Source organism: Strongylocentrotus purpuratus, unplaced genomic scaffold (genome assembly GCF_000002235.5).
Source record: "Strongylocentrotus purpuratus isolate Spur 01 unplaced genomic scaffold, Spur_5.0 spur5_scaffold_6, whole genome shotgun sequence".
Taxonomy (NCBI): Eukaryota; Metazoa; Echinodermata; class Echinoidea; order Camarodonta; family Strongylocentrotidae; genus Strongylocentrotus; species Strongylocentrotus purpuratus.
Window position 1 is genome coordinate 7803921 of NW_022145612.1, and position 14982 is coordinate 7818902.

The window sequence follows — 14982 nt, forward strand, 5'->3', positions numbered from 1 at the left end:
TCAAAGCGATTCAGTCTGGAGTTGTTCACTGAAATAATCGAGCATTCTATTGAAGAGCATGAACAATTAGGACCACCAGAACATGCCTGGGATACTCTCGATACAGCAGCCCAGCAGGAAAATGCAGAATCCCAGACAGATCCTCCTCAAGACCACCCCGATCATAGTTTCCTCCAACCAATTTCCGATCAGACAGTAACTGACGTTCAGGAGTCATGCCTTGGCACTACCATTCCACTAGCCATTGAACACAGGCCAAACTACCTTTCTGATGAAGAGTAAACTCTAAACACTGGGCAGTACAAAGTGTTCTCATACATCAATAACTGGTGTGTGGATTTGGTGAAAAGCTGCAAGCCCTATGTTAAACTACAGCAAGTGCAGCTCTGTATGTAACAGGAGGTGCAGGAACAGGCAAATCACATCTCATATCTACCATTTACCAGATGGCTATTCGTACGCTGAAACATGAAGGAAGTAATCCAGAAGCAGTGAGAGTGCTACTGACTGCACCAACTGGTACTGCAGCATTCAACATCCAAGCAAGCACCCTGAACTCAACATTTATCCTACCACTGGGCCAGACCAAAGTCTACAAAAAACTGAGTGATCAAAAGAGGAATACCCTACGCTTGACCTAAATTATTTCATGGCTCATTTCGAATCTTAACTGGATCATTTTGACAAGTGGTATATATATAGTAGTTGATTTAAGTATTTTATTTTTCAATGACAAATTATGCAAATGTATGGTTTACGAAATGCAAGAGCAAAAATTCCAAAGAATGATATGCAAGGTTATATATTTTTGTTACGCCTTGAATAGGCCTTTTGAATAGTAACATATGTGAAAATGGCACACACTAATATTGTATAATTGTATTATATGATCGTTGTTTACTTTGATAGCCCTAGACAATTAATTACACTCGACGTATACACATCTTCTATGTTCATGTATATCAATGTTGAAAATGATGTCTTTTATTATGTTCATGTTCTACTGTGTTAATAAAATTGATTTAAAAAAAAAAAAAAACATGGCACCGATTTAGATTACACACAGCAGAACTGTCCATTTATACAACTTCAAAGGGTGCTTGCCTTATTAATAATATTAACCATAAGTAATTATCAAAGTTCACACAAGGCTGATTTTGCAAAATCCGCTATATGCGTCAATTATGAACAAAAGTAAAATCCTAATGTGGAACAGGTTTCGGACATATTTCTGCTGTGTTTAGTCTAAATACATGATCCGCGTCCTCGCCGTGGTGCCGGTAACATATTGCTTTCACATCATTCTGCACATAACAAAATTTGAATGTCGCGCTTTTAGGTTACAAATCAAAGTTGTACTTTTTGCGCTGCAATGATATCAGAAAGCAATATGGCTAAAGGATCATGACACTGTGCATCCATTAGGGTCCACGGTGTATTACTGTAACAGTGTACTCTAACCATGTTTTAGCATTGTCTTATCAAGGTGTTAATTGTCAATTAGATCTGCTGAGATTTCTGAAAATGTATAGAGTAAATATACTTATTAGGGTGCAAGGTGTATTAGTGTACTCTAACCATGTTTTAGCATTGTCTTATCAAGGTGTTGTCAATTAGATCTGCTGAGATTTCTGAAAATGTACTTATTAACTGCAATCATAGTGTCAAGTGCATGGTTTATGCAACTGGAAGTTAAAAGTAATAATAATATGTCAGTTTAACTTCATATTAAGAAAAATATGATACATACAATGCCAACTCTTAGTATTTTACTATAATAAAAGAAACCTTCGTTTATGTTCTTACTCACAAGCTAGACCGCTCTTGTTGCTATGGTATAGCCCGAACGAGCTAGACCGCTCCTGTTGCTGGGGTTGCAAAGGTCAGCAGGTCAAATGTTACGCACGATCTTTCGATTATCTATTCTTTATCATTTTCTCTTTCTGTCTTCCCTTTTTTCCCCTTCTTTCACTTCTTATGTTATTCTTCTTTTCTTTTTGTCATTTTTTTAATCTTTTGTCATGTTATTCTTTGTTTTCCTTCCATCATTCTCTTTTACTGTTTTTCTTATGCTATTCTTTGTTTTTTCATCTTTCATCTTCTTTTCTATCTTTTAAATTTTGATTAATTATCATTTTCTCTCTGTCTTTCCCTATGTTAGTCTTTGTTTTTTCTTCTTTCACCTTTTATGTTATTTTTCTTTTAACAAGGATCGGTCTAACTGCGAAAAACAAAGAACAACTTTAAAAAAACAGAAAAAGAATTGATAGAAGGAAAACAAAAAATAACATGACGAATGATAGAAAGAAAAAAAATGAGTCTAGGAAGTGAGTGAGAACGGGGTCTAATATTGAGAAAAATATAATACGTACAATGCCAACTCTTAGTATTTCAATATGATAAAAGACACCTTGTCAAAATGATCCAGTTAGAAGTAGACAGTTAGTAGAGAATATAATTTATTTGTTCACATGGGTAGCCCTGATTCCTTCTTGAAGAAATGCAGGAGCTGCAATAACTACTTAAAGAAAGAAATGAGAGTCGATATGGGGCCTAACTTTTCGATCCTAGCAGAAAGAAAGAAATGGTGATGAATTAAAAGACAAAGCAAAACTCCTAGAGAAGCCAAGAAAGAAAGAAAGCGTATAGCATCACTTCGCAATAACCAATCAAAGGAAGTAAAACAACAGAATGATGAAAATGATGAAAATGAGGGAAGGAAAAAACTACTTCACCAAAGATCTTTACCAGATGAGGTAAAAGAAGTGCAAATTGAGGCAGATAGACTAAGAAAACAATCTGTTCGACAAAGGACAACTCGTCATGAGAAACGAACACTTCAAGTAAATGACAATATTCGAAAGAAACAAGCACGTCATCCCTCAACAATAGAGAAAATAGTCTCCACTTTTCTGATGCACAAGAATGAAGCTCCAGTGTATGTGTGTACAAGCTGCCATAGACAAATGTACAGGCAATCGGTCTTCAGTTTCCGACAAAGTTCATACAAGGCTAGTATTAACTTCCTGGAAAAATGCACAACTAAGTACACAAGTTTCGCTGGACTTGAATGGATATGCAAGACTTGTAATAACTACTTAAAGAAAGAGAAGGTACCTCCACAATGTGTGTCCAATAAACTTGAAGTGGCTGATGTACCAGATGAACTAAAAGATCTCACAGAGCTTGAGGCAAGACTCCTAGCTCAACGATATCCATTCATGAAGATACTGGCACTTCCGAGAGGAAAACAAGCCGGAATAAAGGGTGCTGTTGTAAATGTCCCTGTGATTGCAGAAAAGGTCTGTAAAAGTCTCCCTCGGACTCCTTCACAGGCTGGTATCATTCCACTCAAGTTGAAACGAAAAATCCAGTACAAGAGTCATGTGGCTTACCAGAACATTCGTCCAGGAATGGTTCAAGCTGCTCTTGGAAAATTAAAAACAATCAACAAATTCTACTTAGCAACAGTGGAAAATAGTGAATGGGAGGAACAATGTCTAAATGAAGATCCTGAGATATGGAAGGAACTTACAGAAGCAGTGACGGACAAGAACATTGGTGATACGGAAATCAGAGATCTTGACGAGGGAAGGTCAAGACCAGCAGGAGAAAATGATGACAAAAATCAAAATGAAGAAATAGACATGGACGAGGAGGAAACTGATCCCAGAGATCGTCTGCGAGGGATCAAATATGACACCTGTGTGCAACCCACTGATCCTACAATGAGCTCAGACAGCATCTACAGCATCGCACCTGGAGAGGGGAGAAAACCAATATCTATCATGATGGATGAACACTGCGAGGAGCAAGCATTTCCTACGTTATTTCCAACTGGACAGTTGGGTTCCAAGTAAACAGATGCACTAAACTATCTGCCAAAAAGTATTTCAATGCAAGACTTTTGAACAAGGATTCAAGATTTGCTAGAAATGTAGAATATCTCTTCTTCGCACAGTTCATCACAGAGTACAAACAAGTAATGGACACCATTTCTGTTGCTCTACGCAAGGCAAGAATCAACACAGATGATGGAGAAAGGGTAACAGCTGGACTAATTAAAGATCCTCAAAGACTGAATAGATACTGGCTGGAGTGAAACAGCTAGGACTTTTCACCTGGTTCCTGACCCTTTCTGCAGCAGACCTCAGATGGACAGACACACTCCAAGTCATTGCTCTTCAGCAGGGACAGCAATTGCTACTCTGCAAAGGCACTCACACTCTGCATCATGCCGCAAAACTGGGAAGAGCTGTAGATTTCATTACCCAAGGCCCATGGCTTCTAAGACAGTGGTGGCAGACACACCTTCTGATGAGGATCCAAAAGAGAAACAAAGAATTGTCAGAGATACTGAACAAAGTAGGAGATGCGTTAGAAGGAGAGTGCAGTGGCAAAAGCACAGTGCAAAAACTACTTCATCAGGTGAACATTTCCGAAATTGACTTCAACAAAGCTCTTACTGTCAACTTGAAAGGAAAATCCATCGTGTACAGAAGACAACCTCAAGAAGTCAATATCAACTCATTACAACCCAGTATTCTTGAAAACATGGCAGGCCAATATGGATCTTCAATCTGTCTGCGATCCATATGCCTGCATTCACTACATCATTTCCTATGTGACAAAGGATGAACGAGAAATATGGGACAGGCGGTGAAAGAAGTAAGCAAATCCTATAAGGACTCAGACATTAAGCACAGAATGAAAGAAGTAGCATCCTGTTTTCTTAATGCCAGAGAAGTCAGTGCACAAGAAGCTGTTTACAGAGTGCTTGGTCTGCCACTTCATTGTTCCACTTTCCAGACAGTTTTCATCCAAACAGATCTTCCAGAAAACAGAGTTGTCTTCTTGAAACCCAAAAGTATTTTGGAGAATCTCGACGAAGAAAGTGAGGATGTGTATGCCCAAACCATGCCTCAAAAATATGCACATCGGCCATTGATTCTGGAGCAGATGACTTTTGGGATAGAATGGCTCCGATACAGATGAACAAGACTAAAAAATATAAAAAGAAAACCAGATGAGAACTCCAACCCGCAGGCAGCTCTCAGGAGTTGTAATGTCATTTTGTATGTCCTGTAAGCATTACACATTCCTTTGTTTTGTATAAGATGCTACCAGTCCTTATTATAAAAAAACCAGATGAGAACTCCAACCCGCAGGCAGCTCTCAGGAGTTGTAATGTCATTTTGTATGTCCTGTAAGCATTACACATTCCTTTGTTTTGTATAAGATGCTACCAGTCCTTATTTAAAAATTCAAGTTGAAGAAGAATCCTTCCCAAAAGCTCCTTTCGATTGATTGCTCATTTATATTTATGTGATCACATGTTCATTTGCCAGTGGCAGGAAAACCAATGAGCACTGACCTAAATTAATTAATTATTTCATGGCTCATTTTGGATCATAACTGGATCATTTTGACAAGTGGTATAGTAGTTGATTTTATAAGTATTATATTTATCAATGACAAATTATGCAAATGTATGGCTTATGAAGAGCAAGAACAAAAATTCCAAAATATGATATTCAAGGTTATATATTTTTTAAAGCCTTGATTAGGCCCTTTCAATAGTAACACACATGAAAATGGCACATACTAATATCATATAATTGCATTATATGATCGTTGTATACTTTGTTCACTCTAGACAATTAACTACACACTATGTATATCAATCTTCTATGTTCATGTACATCAATCTTCTATGATCATGTATATCAATGTTTAAAATTATGTCTTTTATTATGTTCATGTTTTACAATGTTAATAAACAACATCAAAAAAAAAAACAAAAAAAATGGCACCGATTTAGATTAAACACAGCAGAACCGTCCATTAATACAACTTGACAGGGTGCTTGCTTGATAACTCGTATTAACCATGAGTAATGAACTTTACACAAGGCTTGTTTGCAAAATGCTCTATGTGCGTCATATAATTATAAACAAAAGTCAAATCCATTGTGGAACAGGTTTTGGACATATTTCTGCTGTGTTTAGTCTAAATACATGATCCGCGTCCTCGCCGTGGTGCCGGTAACATATTGCTGTCATAAATGATGAAGTGTCATTTGTTGACTCTAGATAAAACACAAAAATTGAAGGGAAAAAAAAGAAAACATTAACAAAAAAAACAAAAAAATTCAGATCAAGGGTTTAAAATAAGTTTCAAATCATGGACATTATCGAAGTGTTTCCTTTAATCTCTTATTAAAAATGAAATCGTTATGACAGCAATATGGCTAAAGGATCATTTTTTGGGGTGAATTCTAGACAATGTGGAATGGATTTACACTGATGCAAAATGCAACAAAACACATGCAAAAAAGTGATATTTATCCCAACCACATAGTCCTGAATTCACTTCAACTCTCTCTCTTAATACAAGTTGCATACAAATATAGCCCTTGTATTGAGAGAGTGAAAACACTATTGAATATGATATATTTCAAATGTGGTGATGTTTTTTTATATTTATCATGCAGGACCACTGAGAAGAATCCATGAAAGGTCTATCATCAGTGGCATGACTTGTGGAAACCACCAGTTGAAATATCAAGCAACATGACATTTAGGTAAATGTTTACAGTGAACCTATTTTAATTATTGGATAACTTTTGTAATTATTTGTACATGACAAAGAACCAGATGAGAAATTTTGTGGTTAAGTGAGGAGTTTGCTCATTACTCCACTATATTCTTGTGTCTAACTAATGTTCTTCCATCGCTGGATTGTATATAGTGTAGTATGTTGTCATTATGCATGAAACTGTACATTTAAGCATAGGATTCAGTTAAGAAATGGGCAATCTAGCTCCAAAATACCCATATAGAGCCCCTCTAAATTGGCATAATAGTCAATGTAGAACAAATTTAATTGAATTAAATTTGCTTCCCTGATAAGATTGCAATCTTGTTCATTATAACATGAATGATATCAATTATGATCTCCTAAGTGACTTATTAGGATTAGGAGTGTCGTGGTCGAGTGGTTTAAGGCGCTTGACTGAAGATGCGAAGGTCGAGGGTTTGAATCGAGACATGGCACTAATATTCTTTGGCAAGATATTTACCTAAACTTGTAACTCTCCACCCAGGTGTTAAATGGGTACCCGGTAGGATGCAAAAGTTCATGTGGTTGGATGAGCAAGTGTGCGCTTGTAAAATGGCGACTGGCTGGAATACTCCCCAGGGAGTGGAAAATGTGCATACATTGTGTGCGGGTAAGCCTGAATCCGATGACCGGGGTAATAATATATCTGTAAAGCACTTAGGCACATTGTTGGATCAATGTATTGGGCGCTATATAAAAAACAGAATATTAAATTATATTATTTTATCTACTTTTTTTTCCCAGAATCCACAATGAAAGTCAAGAAACAGAGTGCAAAGCAGCGTGCTGCACTAATAAGACAACGGATGCAAAGTTCAAGGATTGTAGGAGGTTCATCAAAGACTCTTGTCACCAAAGCAGACTACCACCAAGGACATATCATTTTTGGAGTTGCAGCAGGGCGACAATGTACATGCAATGTACTTCAATTTCTAGTGACTGCTCAAGACACTAATCCAACAACTTGGAGTAAAAGTGATGTGAACTGTATTCTTCATAGGGGTGCAAATACTTACCAAAATGAAATTATGAAAAGGAAATCAAGTGAAATCTACTTCATGATCAACGAGCTACCAGAATATGTTAGACTTCACAATGTTACTTACAAAGTAAGAATAGCAGATCCACTCGCTGGAAATTTAGTTCACACAGAGTCATTTCCAGATAATGGACAATACTGTCTCTCTGATGCAATACTACAAGGTTCTGTGAAACATCCATGTCTGTTCATCACCATTGGCTCAAAGACACCATGTTCTACAATCGGACTACTACATGCTGGAGAGAAATACTTCTTCTTTGACAGCCACAGCAGAGATGATGAAGGGTTAAGACATTCAAATGGCTCTGCAGTTGTCCTTTCATTTTCAAGAATTGAGGAAGTGGTGAGACACACACATGAGTTGGCAGCAAGTATTGGTCTAGCACAGGATATGTTTGAAGTGACTCCAGCGATTGTATCTTCATGTTTGCCATCAAAGCCCTCATGTTCAAAGAACACCCTGTTCGACTATTTTTGTGATCAATCAAACAAACAGGAAACCTTCAAATCACAAGAAGAAAAAAAAACAGTCCAGCAAAAGCAAACACAATCTACCAAAAAGGGTCCCTTGAAGACAGCAAAGAAGAAGAAAATCAAGACTAAGGAAAAGGAAAAGCTACGAAAGGCTTTCTATCGCATAAAGCTATCTGAGGAAGCAAAAACAATGACAAAAGGTAAAGAAAGAGGGCGAATGCTGACTTTGAGATCAAGGAAAACTGCTGTTCAAAAACAAGAAGAAACTGAGAAAGAAAGGAAACGGATAGCATCTCTACGCAACAAAATAAGAACGGAAAGTCCTGCTGGGGTAAAGGAAAGAAAAGCTGAGAAAGAAAGGAAACAGAAGGCATCTCTACGCAAAAAACTAATAATGGAAACTCCTGCTGGGGTAAAGGAAAGAGAGGCTGAGAAAGAAAGGAAACGGATAGCAGCTCTACGCAAGAAAAAAAGAACGAAAACTCCTGCTGGGGTAAAGGAAAGAGAAGCTGAGAAAGAAAGGAAACGGATAGCATCTCTACGCAACAAAATAAGAACGGAAAGTCCTGCTGGGGTAAAGGAAAGAAAAGCTGAGAAAGAAAGGAAACAGAAGGCATCTCTACGCAAAAAACTAATAATGGAAACTCCTGCTGGGGTAAAGGAAAGAGAGGCAGAGAAAGAAAGGAAACGGATAGCATCTCTACGCAAGAAAATGAGAACGAAAACTCCTGCCGGGGTAAAGGAAAGAGAGGCTGAGAAAGAAAGGAAACGGAAAGCATCTCTACGCAACAAAAAAAGGATGGAAACTCCTGCCGGGGTAAAGGAAATGGAAGCTGAGAAAGAAAGGAAACGGAAAGCATCTCTACGCAACAAAAAAAGGATGGAAACTCCTGCCGGGGTAAAGGAAATGGAAGCTGAGAAAGAAAGGAAACGGAAAGCATCTCTACGCAACAAAAAAAGGATGGAAACTCCTGCCGGGGTAAAGGAAATGGAAGCTGAGAAAGAAAGGAAACGGAAAGCATCTCTACGCAACAAAAAAAGGATGGAAACTCCTGCCGGGGTAAAGGAAATGGTAGCTGAGAAAGAAAGGAAACGGAAAGCATCTCTACGCAACAAAAAAAGGATGGAAACTCCTGCCGGGGTAAAGGAAATGGAAGCTGAGAGAGAAAGGAAACGGAAGGCATCTCTACGCAAAAAACTAATAATGGAAACTCCTGCCGGGGTAAAGGAAATGGAAGCTGAGAAAGAAAGGAAACGGAAAGCATCTCTACGCAACAAAAAAAGGATGGAAACTCCTGCCGGGGTAAAGGAAATGGAAGCTGAGAAAGAAAGGAAACGGAAAGCATCTCTACGCAATAACCAATCAAATGAAGTAAAACAACAGAATGATGAAAAAGAGAGGAGGAAAAAACTTCTTCACCGAAGATCTTTGCCGGATGAGGTGAAAGAAGTGCAAATTGAGGCAGATAGACTAAGAAAACAATCTGTTCGAAAAAGGACAACTCGTCATGAGAAACGAACACTTCAAGTAAATGACAATATTCGAAAGAAACAAGCACGTCATCCCTCAACAATAGAGAAAATAGTCTCCACTTTTCTGATGCACAAGAATGAAGCTCCAGTGTATGTGTGTACAAGCTGCCATAGACAAATGTACAGGCAATCAGTCTTCAGTTTCCGACAAAGTTCATACAAGGCTAGTATTAACTTCCTGGAAAAATGCACAACTAAGTACACAAGTTTCGCTGGACTTGAATGGATATGCAAGACTTGTAATAACTACTTAAAGAAAGAGAAGGTACCTCCACAGTGTGTGTCCAATAAACTTGAAGTGGCTGATGTACCAGATGAACTAAAAGATCTCACAGAGCTTGAGGCAAGACTCCTAGCTCAACGATATCCATTCATGAAGATACTGGCACTTCCGAGAGGAAAACAAGCCGGAATAAAGGGTGCTGTTGTAAATGTCCCTGTGATTGCAGAAAAGGTCTGTAAAAGTCTCCCTCGGACTCCTTCACAGGCTGGTATCATTCCACTCAAGTTGAAACGAAAAATCCAGTACAAGAGTCATGTGGCTTACCAGAACATTCGTCCAGGAATGGTTCAAGCTGCTCTTGGAAAATTAAAAACAATCAACAAATTCTACTTAGCAACAGTGGAAAATAGTGAATGGGAGGAACAATGTCTAAATGAAGATCCTGAGATATGGAAGGAACTTACAGAAGCAGTGACGGACAAGAACATTGGTGATACGGAAATCAGAGATCTTGACGAGGGAAGGTCAAGACCAGCAGGAGAAAATGATGACAAAAATCAAAATGAAGAAATAGACATGGACGAGGAGGAAACTGATCCCAGAGATCGTCTGCGAGGGATCAAATATGACACCTGTGTGCAACCCACTGATCCTACAATGAGCTCAGACAGCATCTACAGCATCGCACCTGGAGAGGGGAGAAAACCAATATCTATCATGATGGATGAACACTGCGAGGAGCAAGCATTTCCTACATTATTTCCAACTGGACAGTTTGGGTTTCAAGTCAACAGATGCACTAAACTATCTGCCAAAAAGTATTTCAACGCAAGACTTTTGAACAAGGATTCAAGATTCGCTAGAAATGTAGAATATCTCTTCTTCGCACAGTTCATCACAGAGTACAAACAAGTAATGGACAACATTTCTGTTGCTCTACGCAAGGCAAGAATCAACACAGATGATGGAGAAAGGGTAACAGCTGGACTAATTAAAGATCCTCAAAGACTGAATAGAATCATCTTCAATGATAAGGCCTACAACATGCTGCAAACTGTCCGAGGCTCACCTCCATACTGGCAAAGTGTCATGTTCAAGATACTGGCTGGAGTGAAACAGCTAGGACTTTTCACTTGGTTCCTTACCCTTTCTGCAGCAGACCTCAGATGGACAGACACACTCCAAGCCATTGCTCTTCAGCAGGGACAGCGATTGTCAGATGATGATATCACCAACATGTCATGGGAAGACAAATGCAAGCTTCTTGGATCCAATCCAGTAACAGCAGCAAGGCATTTTGACCACAGACTACAATGTTTGTTCAGAGATGTTATTCTGTCTGACGTGAATCCACTTGGCAAGGTGAAAAACTACATGTATCGCATTGAATTCCAACAGAGAGGTTCCCCTCATGCTCACTGTGTGCTGTGGATAGATCAAGCACCACGACATGATGACACCGAGGAGAATGTGACAGAGTTCATTGATCAGTATGTCACCTGTGAACTTCCTTCTGATGATGATGATGAGCTGATGCATACTCTAGTTTCTACTCTGCAAAGGCACTCACACTCTGCATCATGCCGCAAAACTGGGAAGAGCTGTAGATTTCATTACCCAAGGCCCATGGCTTCTAAGACAGTGGTGGCAGACACACCTTCTGATGAGGATCCAAAAGAGAAACAAAGAATTGTCAAATCTTCAACAGAGATACTGAACAAAGTAAAAGATGCGTTAGAAGGAGAATGCAGTGACAAAAGCACAGTGCAAGAATTACTTCATCAGGTGAACATTTCCGAAATTGACTACAACAAAGCTCTTGGTGTCAACTTGAAAGGAAAATCCATCGTATACAGAAGACAACCTCATGAAGTCAATATCAATTCATACAACCCAGTCGTCTTGAAAGCATGGCAGGCCAATATGGATCTTCAATTTGTCTGCAATCCATATGCCTGCATTCACTACATCATTTCCTATGTGACAAAGGATGAACGAGAAATGGGACAGGCGCTGAAAGAAGTAAGCAAATCCTATAAGGACTCAGACATCAAGCACAGAATGAAGGAAGTAGCATCCTGTTTTCTTAATGCCAGAGAAGTCAGTGCACAAGAAGCTGTTTACAGAGTGCTTGGTCTGCCACTTCATCGTTCCACTTTCCAGACAGTTTTCATCCAAACAGATCTTCCAGAAAACAGAGTTGTCTTCTTGAAACCCAAAAGTATTTTAGAGAATCTCGATGAAGAAAGTGAGGATGTGTATGCCCAAACCATGCCTCAAAAATATGCACATCGGCCATTGATTCTGGAGCAGATGACTCTTGCAGAATTTGTCAGTTGGTATGTTTCTTCGTACAATACGGTACAGGAAGAACCACAAGAATCAGCAGAATTTCACCCTGATCTTCTTGAATCGAGTGCAGCAAAGGCAACACCTATCAAGTTAATGGATGGCAAGGGCTACATGATAAAACGCAAGAAGCCACGCATTATCAGATACCACAAGTTCAATGAAACACAAGAGGAAGAAAAATACTGTCACCACATGCTAATGCTCTACCATCCATGGAGAAGAGAAGAATTTGATCTAAAGAATGGCCATGGGACGTATGCTGAGCATTATCACTCCATCTCCCAAGACATCTTGTCAAAGCGATCCAGTCTGGAGTCGTTCACTGAAATAATCGAGCATGCTATTGAAGAGCATGAACAATTAGGACCACCAGAACATGCCTGGGATACTCTCGATACAGCAGCCCAGCAGGAAAATGCAGAATCCCAGACAGATCCTCCTCAAGACCACCCCGATCATAGTTTTCTCCAACCAAGTTCCGATCAGACAGTTACTGACGTTCAGGAGTCATGTATTGGTACTACCATTCCACTAGCCATTGAACACAGGCCGAACTACCTTTCTGATGAACAATACAGGAACAGTGTACTAACTCTAAACACTGGGCAGTACAAAGTGTTTTCATACATCAATAACTGGTGTGTGGATTTGGTGAAAAGCCGCAAGACACACGTTGATCTACAGCCAGTGCAGCTTTGTGTAACAGGAGGTGCAGGAACAGGCAAATCACATCTCATATCTACCATTTACCAGATGGCTATTCGTACGTTGAAACATGAAGGAAGTAATCCAGAAGCAGTGAGAGTGCTACTGACTGCACCAACTGGTACTGCAGCATTCAACATCCAAGCAAGCACCCTGCACTCAACATTTCTCCTACCACTGGGTCAGACCAAAGTCTACAAAAAACTGAGTGATCAAAAGAGGAATACCCTACGCTGCAAACTTGCTGATTTGGATATCTTAATCATAGATGAGGTATCCATGGTAGGTTGCGATCTTCTTATGACTGTGGACCAGCGCCTTCGAGAAATTAAAGGCGTCAACAAAATCTTTGGTGGCATATCCGTTCTGGCATTTGGAGATCTATACCAGCTTGCACCAGTTTGTCAGAAATTTGTGTTTGAAGATGCTGCAGATTTATTTGCAAGATTGGCTGGCTCCCTTTGGCAAGACAACTTCCAGTTTGCTGAGCTGGATGAAATCATGAGGCAAAAAGATGACAGAGCCTTTGCAGAACTTCTGAACAGAATCAGAGTAGGAGAGCAAACACAGGAAGACATGACTACCCTAGAACAATGCATCATATCACCGAGCGATGACAACTATCCTTCAGATGCACTGCATGTATTTGCTACAAATGCAAGAGTCAATGAATACAACACAGAGAAACTAAGCAAGGTAGAAGGTCCAATCAGAAGATGTATAGCGGTAGACAAAAAGCCTAGTTGTCTGAAGAGTCATGTCACAAGTACAGATGCTAGATTCACAGGTGGATTGCCACATGTCTTGGAATTAAAAGTTGGTTCTAGAGTGATGCTCACCAGAAATATGGATGTCACAGACGGACTTGTTAATGGTGCACTTGGGACAGTTGTCGATTTTGTTGAATGCAATCCACCAGCAAGCAATCCAAAGGCAGTCCTGATCCAGTTTGATAACCCTACAGTTGGTTCAGCATTGCGATTGTCAATTCACTATGGCACATCACAACACACTACAGCAGTACCAATCCAGCGAATTGATGTTAAGTTCTCAATCTCTGCAAAGAAACAAGGCTTGGAAGTAACAAGGTGCCAGTTCCCCCTGCGACTCTGTTGGGCAACTACCATTCACAAAGTCCAAGGACTCACGGTAGCAGATATAGTTGTTTCAATGAAGAGCAGATTCGCAGATGGTCAATGTTATGTGGCTCTAAGCAGAGTCCCAAAACGCTCAGGTCTCCATCTCTTGGATCTGCATGAAAGCAAAATCAGAGCAAGTACTGCAGTGAAGGCTGAAATGGAACGAATGCGCACAGATATGCTGTTACAAACAACATATGATGACATCTCTGCAGCACTCACAGACAAGAGCCAACCTGTGCTAATAGCAGTTCAAAACGTCAGGTCACTACCTGCCCATCATGAAGACTTGAAAAAGATGCCTGGCTTTGAAAACTGCATTGCAATTTCTATCTCAGAAACATGGCTAACTTCAAAACACAGACAAAGCAACTTTCATCTTCAAAACTTTGATCAGCTGAGGAAAGACAGATTTTCATCAAATCCTGGAGGAGGGCTGTGTATGTTCATCAGATCATCTTCAACATACAATCTGCATGCGATGGAATGTTACATGCCTCAACTGGAGATCCAAAGTGCAATCATCAAGCCCCTGACCCACCCTCCATTTCTCTTGGTGAATGTCTACAGAAATCCCAAGTCAAGTATGAATCAATTCACAAAAGCCTTCTGTCATCTCTTGGAATTAGCTAATGCAACCCACCTGCCAGCATTTATAGTTGGTGATTTCAACATCAATCTCCTCACATCCAAGCACAGCCACGCAGTACAACGGCAAATGCAATGTTGCAGTTTCCACCAGGATGTCAAGAAACCAACTCACATCAGTGGCTCACTACTGGACCATGTCTACTCCAATACCCCTACCAACATCTGGCAGAGTGCAACACATTACAGTGATCATGATGTTATCTGGATTCTTGCCAGTTTTTGAACAAATGGTAAATCTATCT

At 39.6% G+C, this 14982-nt stretch overlaps 1 protein-coding gene across 1 annotated transcript; it reads left to right on the plus strand.

Annotated features, from left to right (window-relative positions):
• Positions 1-8531: 8531 nt before the first annotated feature.
• On the plus strand, positions 8532-14963 carry LOC100890415. The gene is made up of 2 exons (XM_030972829.1): positions 8532-8711; positions 9927-14963. Exons 1-2 carry the CDS (start codon positions 8532-8534, stop codon positions 14961-14963), a joined length of 5217 nt encoding a protein of 1738 aa, XP_030828689.1.
• Positions 14964-14982: the final 19 nt, after the last annotated feature.

Bases quoted from the DNA above. Each gene is read 5' to 3' on its own strand.
- LOC100890415 (XM_030972829.1), top strand. From the start codon at position 8,532: ATGGAAACTCCTGCTGGGGTAAAGGAAAGAGAGGCTGAGAAAGAAAGG. The intron at 8,712-9,926 runs GTAAAGGAAAGA...AACTACTTAAAG, and splicing joins GAACGGAAAGTCCTGCTGGG to AAAGAGAAGGTACCTCCACA.